The following is a 22685-nucleotide window of genomic DNA, read 5'->3' on the forward strand; positions in this document are numbered from 1 at the left end:
TAACATAAATCAAAGCTTGGTCATATTAACACAAGTGGAAATTATACTAGCCCAATATGAAGTTGAACCAGTTTGCTTGGATGGGCCATAACTTAGGCTTCTGATGTCCAAATTAGGTGATTCAAAAGCCTAAACTTATTTATACATTTGGGCCTATAATATTTATGAAGAAACCCAGTCCAAATTCAGATTTTATCAAATAGATAATTGGCTCTTAAATTTTAAAACGAATTCTAACTTAGATACATTGGATCTAGTTGTCTTCATTTATTATATCTAGACTTTTGCTTTTTCTTATTAGATAGAAATATTTACTTGTAATATGAAGAGTTGTGACTCTTAGAAGTCTTGAAACTTATTTTGGAGGGTTTATTCATCTATAAATAGGTGGTATTCAGTTTTGTAAAAACACACAAGTTGATATATGAATTTTCTTAATGTAAGGTTTCTTAAGAGAGGTTTTTCTCTTATTCTGATTCTTGTTTAAATCAAGGTTCCTACGAGCAAAGCTAATTACTTTGTGAGTATTCTATTCCAAGGTTCTCTTCATGGGTTGAATTTGGGTTGCATATTTATTCCAAAGTTCTCTTTCACTAATTAAATTGGCTCAAGGACTTGGCAAATATGATTTAGCTTTCAAGGGATTGCTTCTAAGTGTAAAGATATCGGGTCTCAGGTTTAATATACCCCTAGTTCATATAATCCTCATATTTATCAATGGAATAAGGCACCTTGACTTGCTTGGTGACCTTGGCTTCTCTACATTCATTTAGTCAATGTAATCTATAAGAGCTAGGGTGTTTAGAGCAAGCTAACCCTATCCTGTCCACAAGTAGAGTGTTGGCCTTGTTGGCACTTTTGGCATGGAAAATGGTTTCTCTTTTATCATTGTCTTCTTCTTTGGGATGCATGTTTAGGGCTCTCCGAACAACATAAACATCACTCTACACTAGGGTAGCTATACGATCTTCACAATCTTCTAGTGACAACATACTGTGATCATTACTACTATAGTCACTAGCTAATTTGAGGTGGACTGTGTTCACTCCACGAATCAAAAACACCTCAATCTTGAACCCACCATATTTAGCAATTCAAAACTTAATTATCTAAGGTAAACCCTCCCTATTGGAATCACAGTTGACTAAGAGAAAGGTTATCTAAGTAACTAAGAAAATAAAAGAAAAGAATAGAGAAAGATGCCATGGACATACCTGATAAGTCGATCTTGATTCCCTACTTAACGAAGCAGTCTAAAGCTCCTAGCTTGAAGACGCTTGAAGAACTTGAAAAATTAGCATAGCTAATTTAAGCAAAGAGCTTATTTATTGATATTCTGAATTGTGTATTACAACTAATGGATAAAGGTCTCTATATAGGCTTTTTTGGAATAATTCTAAATGATTACAAAGACTTAAAAAATAAATAAAATAATTAAAAGATAAAATCTATCCCAATCTAGAACTTAAAATAATAATTAAATAATACTAAGGGATAGAATTACATATAAATCATAATAAATTAATTAATAAAATAAAGTTGATTTTATCCCATGTGATTTTGATAAAAAACACATGGAAAATACGAGGAAAAAAAGGGTGGAAATTTAGGTAAGGCTGTTGCAATTTCAAGGCATGCATGTGGCATATGCGGCTAGCATGCCCATATGTGCACAAGCAGCACATATGCATGCGGCACACTTACAACTTGCCCGTGCGGGCACTAAACATGTGCGGCATGCCCGTGCTAGTGTGGTGCATGTGTAACATGCTCGTGTAAGCATTGTGCGTGCGTGGCTTGATTGTACCACACATGCATGCTGGCCAGCGCTCGAGAAACTTGCCCGCATGCCTGGCTTGCATGCCTCATGTGTGGATGAGCACGTTCACATGCATGACACCTACACTATCCCTTTCTTCAAGGTCGGATGGCCTTCCTTGGGGCTGCTCTCAGGTTTCCCACTCTTGGGCCAACATGTTGAATATGAGTTGACATTTCCTGGCTCGGCTTCTTGTAATCGATCGTGGTGACATTTGAATTTGTTTTCCCAAATCTCCAAGTCCATCTTTGATATTCTTAGTCTCCTTCTCGACTTCTGGTCCTTGGGATTGAATTTTCTTGTAGTTGTTATCTGGGTTCACATCATCCTCCCCTTCTTCGGAGAGATTTGTCTTTGAATCTTCACCTACTTAAAGGGAGATAGATCAGAAATGTTAAATATAGCGGACACACCATACTCCCCCAGTAAGCATTATCGTTGACTCATTCTAGAACTTGAAATAGGCCCTCCCCCCTGGGATCTAGTTTTGACTTTCGCTGTTTAGGAATCTCTCTTTCGCATATGAACCTAGACCCAGTCTCCAGGTTGGAACACAATACTCTTCCTCCCTTTGTTAGCATGTATGACATAGGATTGATTCTATTTTTGGATGTGTTGTTGTGCTTTCCCACGTATGGTTTTAGCAAGCTCTGCCCTTTCTTGTCCATCTGTGTTATTGATTTCCTACAAGGGTATAGGTGTTAGATCAAGGGGCATTAAAGGGTTAAAACCATATACGACTTTGAAAGGTAAATATCTTGTGGAAGGGTGAACACTACAGTCATAGGAAAATTTGACCATTGGTAAACAATCTTCTCAAGTCTTCAAATTTCGACCGACCACGGCTCTAAGTGGGGCCTAAGGTTTTGACTACCTTAGTTTGGCCATTTGTTTGACAGTGACATATAGTGGAAAATAATAGTTTACTCCCTAGTTCTTCCCATAATAACCGCCAAAAGTGTCTAAGGAACTTGGCATCCCTATCACTAACGATGATTTTAGGAATACCATGGAGTCTCACAACATCCCAAAGAATATATTAACAACATTTATTGCATCATTAGTTTTATGGCATGTAATGAAGTGTGCTATTTTACTAAATCAATCTACCATAATAAATATGATATCCTTACCTCTTCTAGTCCTAGGAAGTTCCAGCACAAAATTCATGAAAATATCTATCCACAGTGTCATAAGTACAGGTAATGATGTGTAAAGACCATGAAGTAAAACCCTATTTTTTATTTGTCTACATGAAATAAATTGAATACATATACACTCAACATCACTTTTCATGTTTGGCAAATAAAAGTGCCCATATAGAATGTCTAGTGTTTTAGCTACCCCAAAATGACCCATGAGTCCCCCACTATGTGCTTCGTGCACTATGATCGAACAGTTGGATACACATAACTTACCACATTTGAGAAGGAACCCATTGTACCTATAATATTTTTGGAAAGCACAGTACTCACATGCATGATAAATAATGGAGAAATCTTTGTCGTTGGCATACATTTCCTTAACATATTCGAATCCTAAGAATTTAGAGCTTATGGTGGTAATTAAAACGTACTGTCAGGATAACGCATCAACCACAGTGTTATCCTTACCTTATTTATACCTGATAACAAATGGGAAAGATTCGATAAATTCTATCCACTTGTTGTGCCAATGATTGCGTTTACCTTGTCCCCTTAGGTGTTTCAGGGACCATGATTGGTGTGGATCACAAACTCCTTCAGGAGTAGATAGTATTACCACACCTCCAATGACCTCACCAAATTATACAACTCCTTTTTGTAGGTGGAGTAGTTCAAGGGTGCACCGCTAAGCTTTTCACAGAAGTAGGCTATGGGGCGCCCCTCCAATATGAGTACTGCTCCTATACCTATACCTGAAGCATTGCATTCAAGCTTAAAATTTTTATTAAATCAAGTAAAACAAGAATATATGCAGAACATAATTTTTCCTTTAATAAAGTAAAAACAGACTCTTGCTTATCAGTCCATGTGAACTTTACGTCCTTCTTGACCAAATCATTGAGTGGAGTCGTAATAGAGCTGAAATCTTTACAAATTGATGGTAGAAGCTTGCTAATCCATGAAAACTCCTAACCTCACTGGCTATTGTTGGAGTAGGCCACTCCTTAATGGTTTTTACCTTTTCCTCATCCACTTCAATGTCTCATGCACTCACCACAAATCCTAAGAATATAAGCTTGTCACGATAGAAGGATACTTTTTGGCATTGGCATACAGCTATTCCTTTCTAAGGACCTCAAGAACATAGGGAATATGTTGGAGGTGTCCCTCTAGGATTTTACTATAGATTAAGATGTCATCAAAATAAGCCACAACAAAATTATCAAAGAATGGGCATAGGACATGGTTCATAAGCCTCATTAAGATACTAGGGGCATTGGATAAACCATACTTTGATTTAAAGACAATTTTTCATTCATCTTCGAGTTTCATCCTTATTTGATGGTATTTGCTCTTAAGATCTATCTTGATAAAGATGGTAGAACCATTGAGCTCAGTAAACATTTCGTCTAACCTAGTGATGGGGTGTCGACACTTTACCGTGATCTTGCTGACAGCTGAGTAGTCAACACACATCCTCTAGGATCTATCATTCTTGGGAACTAGCAATATAAAAATAGTACAAGGACTGAGGCCTTCCCTAACATGTCCCTTTCCCAGCAGTTTTTCTACCTATTTTTGAAGTTCCTTCATTTCATCAGGATTACTCTAGTAGGTTGGTTGATTATGTATGGTTGCCCTAGGGATGACATCAATGTGATTCTTGATCCCCCGTGGTGTGGTAATCTGTCCATGATTTCTTCTTAGAAAATATAACCACCCATCCATTGTTGTGCTTAATTAATTTAGAAAATCCTATTTATTTGGGCATTTGGCTGCATTGAACTTATTTAATTTTTTCCACATGATATTTATCGTAGTTCGTAAAAATATGATTGATTTTTAATATTTTGTTTTTATTTAATTTTATTTAATTTTAATTTTATTATTTAATTTTTGCATTTAACTTATTTAAATTAATTTTAGAAAATTGAGGGAAATCAGAAAAATGGCAAAACAGGAAGAAATTATGCGGGAAAAATCCCGCGGGGAAGAAGAATTGCATGTGCGAATGTTGTACACTTTGCACGCGCGCACAGTAGCAAGCCTGTGCAGATAGGCCCTATGCGCTCGAGGCCCAGCTCACCTAGGCCCTGCGTGTGGCGCCTAGTGCGCTGGCCAAGGCACTGCTGCCTCAGGCAGTGCGCCACCGCCGCTGGTGGAGGAGACCCTCCTCCCTCATTTTTTGTGCTAAACAAATTTTTCTCTGCTCTCTTCACTGAATTTTACCACTTGGCGCGAATTCGATGGTTTTAAAATTCTATAAATTGACCATTCCCCTTCCATTCCTCCCACACTTCCATTCTTCCATTTTTGAAGATTTAGAGAAAGAGAAAGAGATAGTAGTCTAGTGAGAGAAAGAGGGAAAGAAAGGAAAACAGTGAAGGAGAAAACATCAAGGTTTCAATAAGGAATCTAGTATTTCTTTCGATGTCTTAAGGAGTATTTTTAGATAAACTAATATTATTAAACATAATGATTGTGATTTTGCATCTTTTGTGTGGTTTTGTGTTCATAGTTCAAATAAGTCGAATTATTCATGTTTTCAAGCATGCTATGTGATTGTAGACACTTGACGAATTTCATGTAATAAATATAATATGCAATCGGTAAAAATAAAGAGTACAAAAAGATAAAGAAAAGAGAAATGTGGAATGAAGCGTGATTGGTCTGAAGTATATCTGTATTGACATGCATATTGCATCAAGTGTATCGTTAGACTTTTTATCTTTGTGAGGTATCTGTTCCCCTTGCCCTTCGGGATATCTGTTTCTCCTCTCCTATCTGGTTTGGAAAAACATAAGAGGACCGCTCCTGGTGGATGACGGCATACCTTCTAACGAGAATGGTAATGCGAATATCTATAGGGGTCACCCGTGGCTAAGTAATGTCGTGACTATAAATATATGTTAGGGCCACTATGGTTTGTACAACTATAGTTGTAGATCGTGCCATAGTTTGGCCTGCCGAAAATGGGCCTGAGCAAATCGCCGTATCTGCATCTGATCTAGTCATTCCACTTAGGTAGTTGAAAATTGTTATCTTCCTTCAGAGATGGAAGTTGTAACGACTTCGCGAAGCATGACATAAAAATCTAAGCATTTCATAATTTTTTTATTTTTTTCATTATCTAGCATGATGTATGTTTGATTTGTTCATATTAATGTACTGTGTTCTTAATAAATAAATTACTTTTATAATGTAAGATCAGTCTACGAGGAGGCCAAATGGTAAGCTTGTAAGTTAAAATAATTCACCTTTAAAATCTTACGATATTAATTTAATAGTGTTTTCCTTACTGAGCATATGGAACTCACTCTTTCTATCCCCCTCAAATGAGGAAGAAAATGAGGAATCGCAAGCTAACCTACCCTTAGAAGCCTATAAGGATCCAGTGGATCCATAAAATTTAAGTGCATGATTGTTCCCGCACTTTGATAAGTCCAATAGCATAGTGAAAGAAGTGACCTTCTTTTGTATTTTATTTCTTTTGTAGCCACTTTAGGCCTCAATTATATGTATGTAATTGGAACTCATATATATATTTATAAGGGATTTGTAATAAGTTTGTTCTGTGGCATAAATTTTATCATGCACTCGTTATTCTGAATCTGTATCTAAAATCCATTTGCCTTAATTAGGATATGAGATGTCAAAGATGGTATCAGAGCAAAATAATTGCAGATCAAATCCCTTACACTGAGGCCTTAAGTAGAAAAATCCCTTAGAGTACCTAAGAAAAATAAGTCCTCTTTTCAAAATTAGACCACCAACTTATCTCTTCCTTTCTTTTATAGGAATGATGCGAGGAAGACCATCCGTAGAGCATACTAAGTGACCTAAAGCCCTAGATCACCCAACCAGGGCTGAATTTGCCAAACTCTTCTGAGCTATCCAAGGACTAACTGCAGCCATAGGATAAAATCAAGTCAACCCTTGTCTACCTCCTGCCCCTGAATTTAGAAACATTGAAAGATCAGTTTCCTACAATATAGCAGAGTTTAGGAAACCTAAGCCCCCACACTTTGAAGGTGGCCCTGATCTTTTAGTAGCAAAAGCTAGATCCCACAGATAGAGAACCTCTTCTCTATCCAAGACTTGACTGAGGAATAGAAATTTTACCTTGCAATCTTCATGCTAAACTGCGAAGCAGAACACTAGTGACAACTTAAAAAGAAGTCCTGCCTACCCCTACCACCTGGGAAGTTTTCATGGATACATTTTTTGATAACTTCTTCCCTGCCTATGTTCGAAAAAAGAAAGAGGAGAAATTTTAGGACCTCTGGTAAGGGAGTCTGACGGTTGCCCAGTATGTAGCCGGTTTTGTTCAATTGTCTAGGTTTGCCCCTCTAATATTAGGTCACCCCCAAGAGCCAAAAAGCTAAAAAGTTTCTCAAGGACCTTGTGCCGACATCTATGTCCGGGTCGTGAGTATGCGGAGGTGATCGAACATGCCCAGTTGGCCAAAGATCTCATCTTGTCCATGCACCAACGCATTGCCTGAGTTCGTACCCAGCAACAACCCCAACAACTTAAAAGGAGATTACTTGACCCAGTAAGTAGCCACCCTGATAAACAAACTAAAGTTGCCCTCCCCCCTACTTTGCCTCCACCTATAGTTCAACTTACCCGATCTAACCAACCCTGTCAGCATTATGGTCGTTCGCATGGTGACCTGCCCAACGACCAAAGAATGCAGCTTGATCTTTACCACAAGGTCGTGTGTACCACTTGGAGGAACACGGTACCCTTCCTACTCTTGTCCTAATCTAGGGTATGCTTGCTATCCATGACACTTCTATCAAGGCTTTCATCGATACAGGTGCAATTCACTCTTTTATTTCCCGTACATTTGCTTGTAATCTTGATTTTAGACCAGAACTTTTAGCAGAACATCAATGGTAGAAACTCCCTCTATGGGACTGCTAGAGGCTCATTATGTATATAAATACTGTAGGATAAAAGTTTCAGGAATAGAGGTATGTGTAAACCGATACTATTAGATTTTGTAGGATTTGATGTGATATTAAGAATGGACTGGTTGAAAAAATATAAAGCTATAATTAATTGTGAAAGTAAAATTATAACATTATGGTCTCCGAAAAAGGAATAAAATTTTTTCATTATTTTTCTAACCAATAAATGAACAGAAATATGGGTGTTGATCCTACTGTGTGTACCATACCAATTGTTTACAACTTTCCAGATGTCTTTCCTATCAAACTTTTTGTTTTACCTTCCCCGCAATAAGTAGAGTTCTTAATTGAGTTGTTGTCCGAAACCTAACCAATCTCAAAGCCTGTTTATCGTATGAGTCGTGCTGAGCTAATAGAGCTGGAACATCAGCTTTCTAACCTTACTACCCATAAGTTTATTCACCCTAGCCATTCCCGTTGGGGCGTTCTAGTATTATTCATGAAGAGAAAGTATGGTTCCCTCAAACTCAGTGAAGACTACCGAGAACTCAACCGAGTGACTATTAAAAATAAGTACCCCTTACCTCGGATCGATGACCTCTTCGATCAACTGTAAGGAGTCACGGTCTTCTTTAAGATCGATCTAAGGAAAGGATACCACCAGTTGAGATTCAAAGAAAAAGATACTCTAAAGACCACCTTCTGATGCAGGTATAGTTTGTAAGAGTTCAGGGTAATACTATTTGGATTAACCAATGCCCAGCAGCCTTTATGGACCTAATGAACAGATTTTTCCATCATGCACTAGATCAATACATCATCATTTTTATTGATGACATCCTAGTGTATTCCAAGAGCCTTGAAGAACATGCAGTGCACTTAACAGAAATTTTGGACTCTCTTCACTAGAATAAACTATACACTAAACTGAGTAAATATTCTTTTTAGTTGGATCGAGTTTCCTTTCTTGGACATGTAATCTCAAGTGAAGAAGTTTTTATAAACCTGTCTAAGGTGAAAATGGTAGTTAGTTGGAATTCGCCCATCAACGTGGTCAGGGTACGTAATTTCTTTGGCTTGGCTAGTTACTACCGACGGTTCATTGATGGATTCACTAAGATTGCCACCCCACTAATCTAACTTACCCGAAAGGGGGTACCTTTCATCTGTAATTATGATGTAGTGAAAGCTTCATGGAATTAAAGCATCATCTCACCTCTACTCTTGTGTTGATCCTTTCCGATAATACAAAAAGATTTTAGGTTTACTGCGATGCATCTCATATTGGCTTGGGCTGTGTCTTGATACAACATGGTAGAGTAGTCACCTATGGGTCTCAATAATTGAAACCTCGTGAGCAGAACTACCCTACCCATGACCTAGAGCTTACAGCCATTTTCTTTGCCCTGAAGATATGGTGTCATTACCTGTATGGCCACACCATTGAGATTTATACTGACTATAAGAGTTTAAAATACATCATTTCATAGAATGAGTTAAACATGAGACAGAGACAATGGATGGATCTTTCAAAAGACGATGACTGTAAGATCATCTATAACCCCAGGAGAGGAAATGTGGTCGCTGATGCACTAACCTGAAAGGACTCTGCTGTGTTAGCTCAAACCATGGCCTCTAATTGGAAATTAATGGATGCTATGCAGTCTTTCTGCCTCAGCTATTATGGAAAAGATATCTACCTTGACCATATCCGAGCTCTGTTAGATCTCTTTATAAAAATTTGGGAAACTCAATCCACAGATCCAGAACTCATCAAGAATCTAGGTAAGTTCACTTCTAATGAATCCCCTAATTCTCAGAATTTCAGATAATTGACTATTCCGATTCTGGAACTGGATTTGGGTCCTCGTTGCTGTAAGGGCAGATGTTCTTAAGACCGCCCATCCTTTCAAGCTATCCATCCATCCTGGAAGTACCAAAACATACCAGAACTTGAAAAGGTAGTATTAATGGCCAAGAATGAAAAGGGATATAGTTAACTAAATCTCCCGATGCCTCACTTATTAGTGGATAAAAGCAGAACATCAAAGACCTGGTGGCTTGTTACAAGGTCTTCTGATTCCTAAATGAAAATGGGAGCATGTAACTATGGATTTTGTTACAGGATTACCCAGAACCTATTCTAGTCAAAACACTATTTGAGTCATTGTGGACAGACTAACCAAGATCACCTATTTTTTACCCATCAGAACCACTGAATCCACCAGCAAGTTAGCCCGCCTATATGTTAATGAGATTGTCTGACTTCATGGTGTTTCCTCATCCATTGTGTCCGACCACGATCCCTGCTTTACCTCCCACTTCTGGGACAGCTTCCAAGAAGCTTTAGGGTCTGGGTTGTATTTCAGTACCGCTTGTCATCCCCAAATGGATTGTCAATTGGAACGTAGGATCCAGATATTGGAAGACATGTTGCGTACTTGCACCCTCAACTTCGGTGATAACTGGTATGAGTATCTTCCCTTTTGTGAATTTTCTTACAATAATAGTTATCATTTCAGCATAGGTATGGCCCTGTATGAAGCACTGTATAGAATGCCTTGTCGTTCTCCTACTTAAACAACAATATAGTTTAACATAGCTAAATAACCAATGACCGAAATACCATCATGCAATACAGGGGAAATAAATAACAAAATAACCAAAAAGACCCTAAAAACCATCAATTGAGTTACGCACAGTATAATAGTAAACAAATATAGGCAATACAGAAAAATAAATAGAAAATCGAAATGACCGTAAACTAACTGGTTCTAACTCCACTAGTGACCAGTAATTATTTTTAAGGTTCTCTAATTTGTCACAAAAATACACAACTATTAATTATTAAGTCTCAATTTGCTGTTACAGAGAAAAAGGTGAGGGATCCTTACCCGAATCGGTGTCCGAAATACTGAACTTTCTACTGCACCTATTGGCAGAGTTGGATCTGAAATGTGATGGGTCATTTCAAGTCCTGAAGCGCGTCAATGGCAACACTTACAAGATTAATCTCCTAGGTGAATATTTCTGCTACTTTTAATGTCACTGATCTTTTTTCTTTTGACGTAGGTGAAGATTTAAGGATGAATCCTTCTAAAAAAAGGGGAGACCATGTGAACCATGTCCAAGAGGGCCATTTCCTAGACACTAATGAGTAAGCCTGTGAGTTCACCCATACAGTATGCACAAAAAATGATGCTTGCGCCTATGAATATTGCATGCACGAATACATCGTGTACAAAGGTTGTGTGTATAAAGTTCACATAGAAGAAGAATCTTTCACCTGTAGAAGACTATTATTTCGTAGGATGGGGGATTTTCCCCATAGGAAGGCAGGCAGAATTCCATTCCCACAAGGACTCCCACAAACAAGATTCAAAAGTGCATATGGCGATCGGCCCAAGAAAGCTTCCAACATCAACCCAACTTCAAAAACAACCTAAGAACCTTCAAGAAGATGGATTTTGAGATCTTGGAAGGAGAATCATGATGTTTTTATGCCCAATCACAAGAGCCCAGTCCAAAAAGCTTCAACAAGCCTTCAATCTTCTTGTTCAAGAATGAGTAAGTGAAGAACTTAGCTTGGAGTCCTAAAAAGTTTTAAGAAAATACCCAAGAAGTAAGGAAATCCCACAACTTTATGTGATCTTGCTTTTAGACACACAAGGCTGAGAGTAAGAAAGAAGGGAGAGTCCTACCCGTGCGGTATTCCTCTCCCCATGAGGAAACAGATTCCTCATCCTAATTTTTATCTTGAAATCTTGAAGAATTCCATTCCTACTTGAATAAGATATGCGAATAAAGAAAAAGAGTCCAAAAAGAAGTCATGGGTTGAGTCCTAATAGGAGAAAAAGTTGCATGAAAGAGTTTAAGAGGGAAAAGAGAATCCCACCCATTCAAGATGCCTTACTTGAGAGGAATTTGACTTCCTCTCTTCATGTTTTGATTTTCTTGATTCTCTTGAGTCTTTTTTTAACTAAATTTATGGCTAAGGAAGAGATCTACACAACTTAGAATCCCAACTTCAAGTAAAACAATTCTTGTTTAAAGACAGAAAGAGATAAAGCTTCAAGGTGATTCGGCCAAGGCTCCCCTTATCCTAGCCAAAATCTTTTGTCCCTTTTTTACTTCAACAATGACCTTTAAAAGCATCTTCAACATGGAGACTTCAATATAAATTAATTAATTAATGAAAAATCAAGTCAATAACAGTTAGAACACTCAAGGTTGATTAGAACACTTCAAGCCATTCAATAGAGAAGACTTTATCTTTTAGTTAAAGTGTGTTTATTTAATGTTATTGTAATGTTTTCTTAGATAGAGTTAAATTAAGAGTTTAATTAGGATTTTAGTTTTTGAATTCTAGCAGAATAAGTGTAGTGAAAGCCTATATAAAGGCCACAACCCCTTGGTTGTATTCACTCAATTCTCAAATCAATAAAGTATTCAATTATTTGCTCTTAGTTATTACTAATTTTGAGTGTTCTGCAAGAGATTCTTCAGCCATCTTATTGAGTTTAGAAATTGAATCTACTTATCAAGGTAAGATCGTGACATCTTTTCAATTCCAATTCTTTGTTCCCAATTACTTTAGTTCACATTCCCATTGTTGATTGTGGGTTAAGTAGGGAGGATTTATTTAGATATTTAAGTTTTTGCATGTTTATGTTACATGTGAGGTTTTGGATTTCATGAATTGATCTCGGGTTCTACATTAATAATACTCCCTAAAATATTAGAATAAACCTTACCGAGACGAACTTTAGTGGCACTTTTAGTTTAGGTAAGGCAAGGACTATTGTAGCCTTAGTCGAGAAGCCCATATTGTAAAACTGGTACCCCATAAATACATATACATAATAGTTTGGGTAACAATTATTGATTTTAGAAAGAATGAGGGTTAAATTATAAATAACGATGAAATGAGTTAGAGTCTTTGTATACATACATATATATATATACATATATATATATACATATATATATAACCATTGATACTTTTCTTGGTTTCTTAGAAAAGAAAACCTAAGGAATATAAGAAAATGGAAAAAATGAAGAAAAGGAAAAAGGGAAGGTCTACAACAATAAGATAAGTCCTTTAGATCATAAATTAGAAGTTCATTGCATAACACTAGATATAGAAAATAAAAATAAAAAAACCTATGAATATGCAAATAATGGAAGTGTTAGTAACAGTAGCATTTTTACCACTTTTTGAATTTTTTTGGTTAATTTTCTGCTATTAATTAAATTTATTTGTAATCTACACATTTTAAGCTTTCCATCGACACAAAGGTTGCATGATTTGGATTAGAACTAATGGAATTATAAATTTTTGAGAACCTTAAATTGCAGAAAATTGCGAACAATGCAGCAATAGGCTTTTAACTATTTTATAATTCTTTTGCCTAAATTTCAACTACCAAACTATTTTATATATAATCTGCATGACATAAGTTTTTCTATAAACACCAAGATTGCAAGATTTTGATTAAAACTGTAAAAAAAAATATGAGTTTTTAAAAATCGAGTGTTATTATTGAACGCAATTAGTGTCTAGCAATATTTCGGCTGCATTCTTTTATTTTTTTAAATACTTTTGAACGTGAAATATTTTAAACTTTTCATAAATATTAAGATTGCATAATTCATATTAGAATTGAAGAAGATTTGAATTTTTGAAAAATTTAGAATTGCAAAAAAGAATGAACAAATGCAAAACAGGCTCTTTCACCTTTCCTTTCCAATTTACTTAATGATTAGGAGAATTTGGATTCTCCAAAATAAGTTTGACATGTTCAAATATATATTACTCCCTAGTTTCTAATAGACGATTTTAAGATATTATATCCATATCCTCTCAAATTCCTAAGATATACATTAGGCATATCATTAGGATGCATAAATAAATTTCAAATTTTTGGGAATTATTTGATATTTTGAATATATAAGATCTTAAAGAAGTTTTAGCATTAAAATTTGGGATTTGATATTATATGTGATTAGTCTTTAATCTACCATGGTAATTTATGATATTTAAAAATTATTTTGAATTTTTATTAATTTTTAACTCCTTACTTAGTATATACTTTCTCTCCAAATGCATCTTATTCAATAGAAAATCGCCTTGAATATAAATGTTAGATCAAGCTTACATTTTAGTAAAACTAAAATTTTGATTTATTTAATAAAGTTATTTTATTTTTGTGTGAATATGTTTGAACTTATAAGTTGTTTTGAAACTCTCATTTCAGTTATGATTTGACCCTACTAAGGAGATAAACATTAGAATTTGTCATAAATATATTTCTTTTAAATCTGCGTAATAGAGATTAAATATAATTTTACATCCTAATACAGAAGAAATATATTACTTATACCAGAGAGGTTAAATATAGTTTTATATCTTATTATAAGGATACAATATGGTATTAGCTGCTAAGGATTATGAGATTTTTATTTAAGCTTTTTGCTTATTTGAGTTTTGTCAAAATTTAATGCAATAACTCCAGATGTTAATTGAAATATTTTGTAAATTATGTTATCCTTTTATTTGCTATTATATACAATTTAAATCTATTTTCTATAATTAGTCAAATTTGATTAATTTAATTAGTTTGCATTTTGATTATTCACTTGAGTTGTGAGCTCATTTTATCTCTTTTTTCTTTCTTTACAGACTCTGAAAAATTGATTGCACACAAAAAAATTTCAAGGACGTGTAAATGATTGATAAATTCCAATTAGGGATTAAAAACCTTTTATAATAATTTTAGTTTTGGATATGGGGGACCATTTATAGTTGAGTCTCAAGACTTAAATTGTATTTTCAACTTGTTTATTAATTAATTATTTGAGATTTATTCTGCTTTTTTAGTTTCAGTTTTGTTTTTATATAAACCTTGTCTGTTTATGAATTTTAGTCACAAATGTTGCAGTATATAATGTGTCCAACTCTGGACTCTGGGGTATTACTCGCACTCCTCAATCAAGAAGTGAAAATTTTGGACCTATTGATTGTAGTCGCTGGAGCCCCCACTTTGGTCCGCCAACTCGGAAATGTCATTTATAGTAGGACTGAAGCATGTGATGTGGTTTCAAAGCGTGTGTCACTTATTTTTACGGGAACTAACATAACATTCATAGAAGTAAAAAACCAAAGTAATATTTCTATAGGATATTTTTGCAACGTATGTTTTGCCCAAGCAGGTGGATGACATTCAAACTGATATGATATAGGAGCTCCAGAGAATCTAAATTCCCCTAGAGAAGCCTTCTGCTTCAATATGCAGCAAAATTTCGAAGTCCCAATCTAGTAATAATTAATATCATCTGCACTAACTCTAGCAATACAGGGTTCAAGATAGCAAAAAATATTTGGTCTACATATGCAAATGATTTCTTTAGGATGGAGTCTAAAAAATCTGTTCGCACTCCCCTACGATTCCAAGAGATAATGTTGATACTCATGATGAAAATATGAATTATAATGCTAATTCTAAGAGTGCAGGCCATAAATCTTGTATACAAAATAATATAATATAATATAATCAATAATCAGGACACACTAAGAAATCATAAAGGATGGCTGGATCACTCCTGTTCATGGTGAAGGCTGTTCAGCCTCCATCATTAAGGCAGACCCTGAGCTGGGGTCGGCTGGCCAGTCAAGGAGGAACCAAAGGATTGCTTTATTATTCTTTAGGTAGGTCGGGTCTGGTATTCTTAGCATTCTGAAGTAATTGGCCCACCGGCATTATTAGTGTATTGTTTTGGGCTGGAGGAATTATCTCCTTCTCAAGTCCATGTCTATTTAAAACAATGGCCAGCGGTTTCTTTCTCATTTTGGACTGAATAAAATCTGAACTCTGCTTAAGTTTTGGATCTTTTAAAAATTCAACTCAAAAAATTCTTTTATGTAACCCAAATTTTGATATTAAATGGTTTAGATATATTTAATTTGACGAAAATTCTAATAAACCCTCCATGGGTAACCAAATATCTGGTAACATCCATGCGAAGGACTCACCAAACTGGTTCTTCTCCAAGATGGAGTGAAACTGCGACCTCATCGATTGTTGCTTCTTCTAGAATAAATTAGGATGGCACTATTGTACAGCAAGATAGTGATTTGAAATAATTCAGTGTTGGAGTTTTTTTAGGTGAAAAAAAAATATATATTAATTTTCATTAGCACCACAATTAGCAACTTATTGTAATTTTAAATAGGTTTAGATATAATCAAATTTTTTATAAAATAAATTTTTATTAATTATATGATATTTAAAAAGTAAATATGGATCAAATTTATTAAGGGATAAATTCTTAATAACTAAATAATATTTAAAAAATAAATATGTTTCAAATTTAATTATAAAATAAATTTTATTTAATTATAATTTAAAAATAAAATAAATTATAATTTATACATTAATATTTAGTGTTCGGCAAAAAATCATAATTATCTTATTAGCTTTGCTAAAAAAAATTCATTCCCATATTCATCACTTGTATCATCTCCAGTTTTTCTCATAATTGTTTTAATCATTGTTCAAGATGGAAATTGATTGTCTTTCCAAGAAGTTCAACCACAAGTGTTCTACTTCAAGATTTCCATAAATTTAGTTTTTCACTGGCCAACAACCGCATTGTCCAGGCAGAATTGATCGTGTCCATCATCTTCAGCCGTTGGTAATGACATCAAATAGCCTCTGATTCAAAAAACAGTTTATGCTTCCAAGACATTAAAGAATTACACAAATGGGAGAGCTATTCCTCCTTTCAAGAAATTATTTCAGTGCAAATTGTCTTATTACTCCATATTGCATGTGAAACCGACACATAAAAAAGAAGTTTTCTATTTAATCAATATATTACTTGCATCATCTACCTCTAACCATGTCAATACATTTGCTTTTATCATTAGTCTGCATATAGCCAACTTACTGGTAAGTAAAGTTGGCTGTAAGACCTTTCACACCTCTATTATGCATGAACTATTCTTACACCAAATTGTTGGGTTTTGCGTTTCCTCTTATATAAAAAAATTCAAATACTTTTTGAACCCACTTATTTTTTGTTTATTAGGGTTATTAGGATTTTTTTTGGGTATACCACTTTAACCCTAAAGAATAGTATAAAACAAATTTTCAGCCACTAAAATAAAAAAGTGAACAAAAATGAAATTTTTGCTGAAAAATTACATTCAACATATTTTCCTTCTTTCCACGATCAGACGTTAATCTTTATTCAGATCAGGCTAAAATTTAGTGAGTATTTAGAAGACTTATTATTTTTCATTCTTAACGGTGAAGATCGAATTTCGACAGTTAGATTTTTGGTTCTTTTAGTTCGAAGTTACTGTTTACGTTTTTCTTCCCTGCACCGACTAGTTTAACTTTCTCCGACGATCAGACAGCCGTTTATGGTCTGATGAGGCTGAACTTTGGTGAGCATGTTCGTAATAAATTGTTCTTTAATTTGAATGGTGGAAATCGGATTTGAACAATTAAAACGCATCCATTTCGCATGAACAGTAGCTGTTTTGGTGATATTTCTCAATTCCTTTGTTTATTTTTTGTTAACAGTGAAGATCGAATTTCGACAGTTGGATTTTTGGTTCTTTTAGTTCGAAGTTACTATTTATGTTTTTCTTCTCTGCACCAATTAGTTTGACTTTCTCCGACGATCAGACAGCCGTTTATGGTATGATGAGGCTAAAGTTTGGTGAGCATATTTGTAATAAATTGTTCTTTAATTTGAATGGTGAAAATCGGATTTGAACAATCAAAACGCATCCATTTCATATGAACAGTAGCTGCTTTGCTGATATTTCTCAATTTCCTTGTTTATTTTTTATTGTTGAGTATTTATTTGAGAATTATAATAGTTGCTTATTGTTGCTGTAAACACTAATTTTTATAATGAAACTCTTTTTACTTGAATCAGTAGAAATCCTATAATTTTTATCTTTCACATTAAAGAAATTTTTCACATTAAAAATTTTAATTTATTTATATAATTATTTTTTAACATCTTGACACAAATTTCATCATATTTATTTTGGCTGAATTTTTACTTAAATTTCACAACTCGAAAATTCATTCAAATGCTTCTCTACAAAACTGGCACATAAAAAACAAGTTTCCTATTTAATCAATATATTACTTGCATCATCTATCTCTAACCATGTCAGTACATTTGCTCTTACCATCAGTCTGAATACAGCCAACTTACTGGTAAGTAAAGTCGGCTGTAAGACCTTTCGCACCTCTACCTTGCATGAACTATTCTTACGCCAAAACCAAGAAAAATAAAATAATATTCACATTTTAATAGAGTTTACTCAAGCATTACAAGCAAGAATTTACATGTCAAATCCTACAAGTTCATCTACCAGCTGCTGTAAAATTCTATCGAGGATTTCTTGGCCAAATTCCATGCACATCTCTTCACGTTTGAAATCCTTTGTCTCTATCCAAGTTGACTCCTTTATGTCTTTCTCCGTCAACCTGAAAAGCATGCTTACCAACACTCTGTAATCTGTCTCCTGGTTATGATCCATCAACAGTTGCTCATCTTTTTTCTTGGTCGTTTCTACTTCAAGATCATCAGTGCTAAAAACTTCATTGATTACATGAGAAGATGGGTATCCGTAGTCTGTAATAATTTGCCCAGATTTCTTAATGGAATTCCAAAACATGGACTCTGAATTCTCTGTTTAAATTAGAGAAGACGAAGTTAGATCTTGATAAACCACAGAACATTAAGATTGCTGATATAATTATGAAAGTGAAAACTAGTTAAGACAACCAACCTGGTAAAGAAGTTTTTTCATGGATCAAAAACTCGTCATGATCGAGAACTGAAACTGGGCTTGAATTCTCTGAATCACACTCTTCGGACTGATCTACTTCCATAAACTTGAGCTGCTTTCTAATTCTTCTCTTGGTGAATCTACGTTCAACTAATTCTTCCTTATGATTCACAGGCTTCACTTCGGGCCTTTTTGCCATTGAATTTGCACCAGATTTTCTATAAACATCTTTCTTTCGTTTCGAAACAAAAGTTGAAGCTCGAGTTTTACCAACCTTTGGATCATTCTTACTACGAACTCTTCTCGGCTCATCTTTAAACTTTGTCGAAACTTTTGCAATGTCGGTCCTTTGATTTTTCTTGTTATTAAAAACTGCTTTCTGATCTTTCTTGTTGATCTCCTTGTTCTTGTTCTTGTCAACTCTCTGCTGGAGCTTGAGTTGTTGAAAACCCAACTCGGATTTCCTGAGTCCAGATCCTATTTCCTGGCCTCCATCCATTTTATCTAAGTACACCAAAAGGAAATTATCATGCTTATTTTCATGCAGTAGAGGACGAGAAACCTCCCGAAATGAAACAGACGTTTTCACTCGGCGATGCTGCAAATCTGTGAGATCAAACTCCATCAAATAATCCATGAAATTAACAGACCTGCTTCGTGGAACCGATTCAGGTGGCTTCTTTAAGTTTGGAACCCAGTTGGTCTCCGGCAATGAATCCAAGCCCATTAGCCTTGCCACAATGCTTGGAGCAGAACCAGAAGAAGAAGGAGTTTCAGTTTGGCTCCCATTGTTGTTTGCTTCTTTATCTGTGTGTGGAATCTCCGTCTCTGTAATTTGATCTGAGGGGTGTGTTTGCAGGCTCCCGGAACATAAAAGTCTCCGGAGTACTCCCCTGAAACACCCGCCGGATTCAGTATTATCTGCGCCGGTGATCATTTTTGAATGATACAAGTGAGAGAGAGAAGGAAAATAAATAGGGAGAGAACAGTCGGTTAAATGCCAAAAAAGGAAAGTGAAAAGAACAGGAGTAGATGGCGAGAGTGGCGGTCTTTGTTTTAGAATAGTACTTAATTGGGAATCATATTACAGTCATAAATCTAAAAAATTAAGAGGAATAAGAAAGGTTGGTGTTGATGTGGCCAATTTGAGAATATTTTATATATACCTAAGTAAATTTTTGTGAGATAAAATTTTCGTAATTTATTTATTTAAAGACATATAATTTTATTGATGATATATATATTTTTAATCATAATAAAAAAATTTCTTATCAATTTATTTGTGGATGTAAGCACCAAATCACTTTAAATCTTGTATTTTTTTTTTCATTTTACTTTTATTTTATTATAATTATGTGCAGCTTAAGAATTAATTTCTCAACATTCAGTTATGAGATCTTTTCCATCTTTTTGTTATTTTTTACATAGGTTATTAAATATTGTAATCAATTTTAAATTTAATATTAGAATATTGAATTTATTTTTCTTCTTATTCCTTTTTCACAAATTACTTAACTTTACTTGTTTTGGATTTGCTTTATTAATTTGGAGAGGTTTTCTATTGATTTTTATTTTTTATTTTTAATATGATAGGATCCTATAAAATATATTCAAGTAGGTTATGATTTATTTAAAAATATTTCTCAAGTAATCAGTGTATCTCTAATTATTCAGGATATTTTTAATTTTTTAGTTCATTTATTTGTTTTTAACCCAATTTAATTATTTTAATTGAATAAAATATAATTTTTTCAAACAAAAATTTTCATGACGGTAGAGATGAAGTAATTATTTTATTTGAATAGAAATCAACACATTTAGTTTGAGTTTATGAAAAATGATTTCATTTATTTAACATGTCAGTTGATGTGTTATCATTATTTTTGGAAAGTGCAATGGATGAAAGAGAAGAATTTGGTTGTTGGATTCACATTAGAAAGAGAAGAAAAATTAGTAGACCGAAACGACGTCGCTTTTTAGGTGTGGAGGGTAAAACGAAAAGTGCGTCAAAAAAAACGACTTCAATTGAAAATTTGGAATGCGGGGCCCATGTTTGCCTTCATCCCAAATTCACGGGCGCCCAAAAAATAAATAAATAAAACAAAAAGGCATAATTTTCACTTTCATATTCTTGCAAAAATTAATTTCCATATGTATTACATTATCAGTGAGAAAGACGTAATGTAAATGGAAATTTATTTTATTATTTAAGTAATTAAAATATTACATTTATTTTTCTATTTAAGTTTGATATTCATATTATTTTTACTATAAAATAAGTGTATATTTTTGTTTATTCAAAATTATGGGTTTTATTTAAAGTTATCCAATTTCCACTAATAAAAAATTTTAAATTGAAAGATGTTAAAATATTTTTTAAAGAAACTACTGATATTAGTTGATAACTAGAAATATAAATATATTTTATACTATAATATTATGTTTTAAGTTTTTTATTTTCTTAAGTATTTAATGAGGACAATTTTTTTTTATAAATAACAAGCTGAATATTTAGCTGAAATTGTTGACTTTTTTCATCTGGATAATAATCTTTGAATGTTGGACCGCTGTTTGTTTTGAACTACTGCACCGACTAATCTGACATTCCTTAACACGCAGTGCCACGTGTCAAATTTTGGGGTTAACATTGAAATGGGCTTTGAATCTATTTTGCCACTCGGTTCATTGTTGTTCATTTTCAATTTAAAAAAAATCCGTTGACCCAAACATAAATACTTTATACCGACAAATTATATTGTAATTTATGAATTACTTTTTTTACTATAATTAGATTATAAATTTTTTTTTATTATAAATTAATTATTAAATTAATAAAATTATTTTCATTCATAATATTTTTATATAAATGTAGATTTTTTACATTTTATTTTAATCAAATTTGAAAATTGTAATAAGTAAAGATTGACATTAATAATATTTTCAAAAAAAATTAAAATTAATAAAAATAATTAACTTATTTTGATAGATATATATAATTTATCAAGTGGTCTTTCCATAATCAATAATGAAATAGTGATAGTGCATGATCATAAATAGATATTAATAGCAATCAGAAGATGAGTATAATTTGAAAATGATGGTTTATATGAAGATCAAACCTATAATAAGATTGAATGTAGTAGTCTAAAGAGTAGGCGAGTTATCAAATATTTTTCATATAAAATAAAATCAAACATGCTCAATGAATGGGCAAAGTGAGAAAAGGATGATGTAACATGTAGAGAAAGGATTTGGATAATGAATTAACAAAGTTCACATGAAAAGTTTATTCGAGTTTCATAGATGGAAAGTACCAGTAGATGAGATAAGAAGAAGGAAGAAAAAGTATAGAGGAAAGAGAATTATAGTATAAGAAAAAGACGATGGTTGCTCATTTTGTAAGACGTGGTTACTTTCCCCACTTCACTCCTCTACCTGATTGTCATGGTAGTTATTTAAAGCGAGGGTTTTGACTTGATTCCATAATGTTTAAATTCTTCATTTATGTGTAATAGTGTTTGAATAGAGAAGAAGCAGAAAAATAAAGCAAGGATAGACTCTTTAAACTATAATATTTTCTACTTTTTAATAATGTTTTCACAATAATACTTTCATTGAAATTCAATATCTAGTTAGAATGATATTTTTTTTTTCTTTTAATAATGTTATTTTACAAAGTAAAATTTTAAAGCCATTATATGAATGTAAAGAGTAAAATACAAATAAAAATTATTATTCTAAAATTGAATCAATCTAAAAATATATATTTATCATTAATAAGAAATTTTAAATTAAAAAAGATGATAATTTAAATTATCTCCACTACTGTTTTAATACTAAACCTAAATGGAAAAGAAACCTAACAAACCTTCAAACCATCCTCCTATCCAAAAAGGGTGTAACTTGAAGCCACCATGACAAGTATCTTGAGCCTTCAATGGTGTTGGAGAATGAGATATCCTTTAGCTAAGACCTCTTAGTGATGA

General features: G+C 33.7%; 1 protein-coding gene across 1 annotated transcript; it reads right to left on the reverse strand.

Moving 5' to 3' along the window:
• Window positions 1-18015: 18015 nt before the first annotated feature.
• On the reverse strand, window positions 18016-19751 carry ACI1 (ALC-interacting protein 1). The gene is made up of 2 exons (XM_022050595.2): window positions 18700-19751; window positions 18016-18599 (listed from the first exon to the last, which is right to left on the reverse strand). The coding sequence occupies exons 1-2, from the start codon at window positions 19634-19636 to the stop codon at window positions 18250-18252; spliced, it is 1287 nt and encodes a 428-aa protein (XP_021906287.1). The 5' UTR covers window positions 19637-19751; the 3' UTR covers window positions 18016-18249.
• Between the last annotated feature and the right edge of the window lie 2934 nt (window positions 19752-22685).

Source organism: Carica papaya, chromosome 8, assembly GCF_054855325.1.
Source record: "Carica papaya isolate Zhongbai chromosome 8, ASM5485532v1, whole genome shotgun sequence".
Lineage (NCBI taxonomy): Eukaryota > Viridiplantae > Streptophyta > Magnoliopsida > Brassicales > Caricaceae > Carica > Carica papaya.

Bases quoted from the DNA above. Each gene is read 5' to 3' on its own strand.
- ACI1 (XM_022050595.2), bottom strand. From the start codon at position 19,636: ATGATCACCGGCGCAGATAATACTGAATCCGGCGGGTGTTTCAGGGGA. The intron at 18,600-18,699 runs GTTGGTTGTCTT...TAATTTAAACAG, and splicing joins TGAAAAAACTTCTTTACCAG to AGAATTCAGAGTCCATGTTT.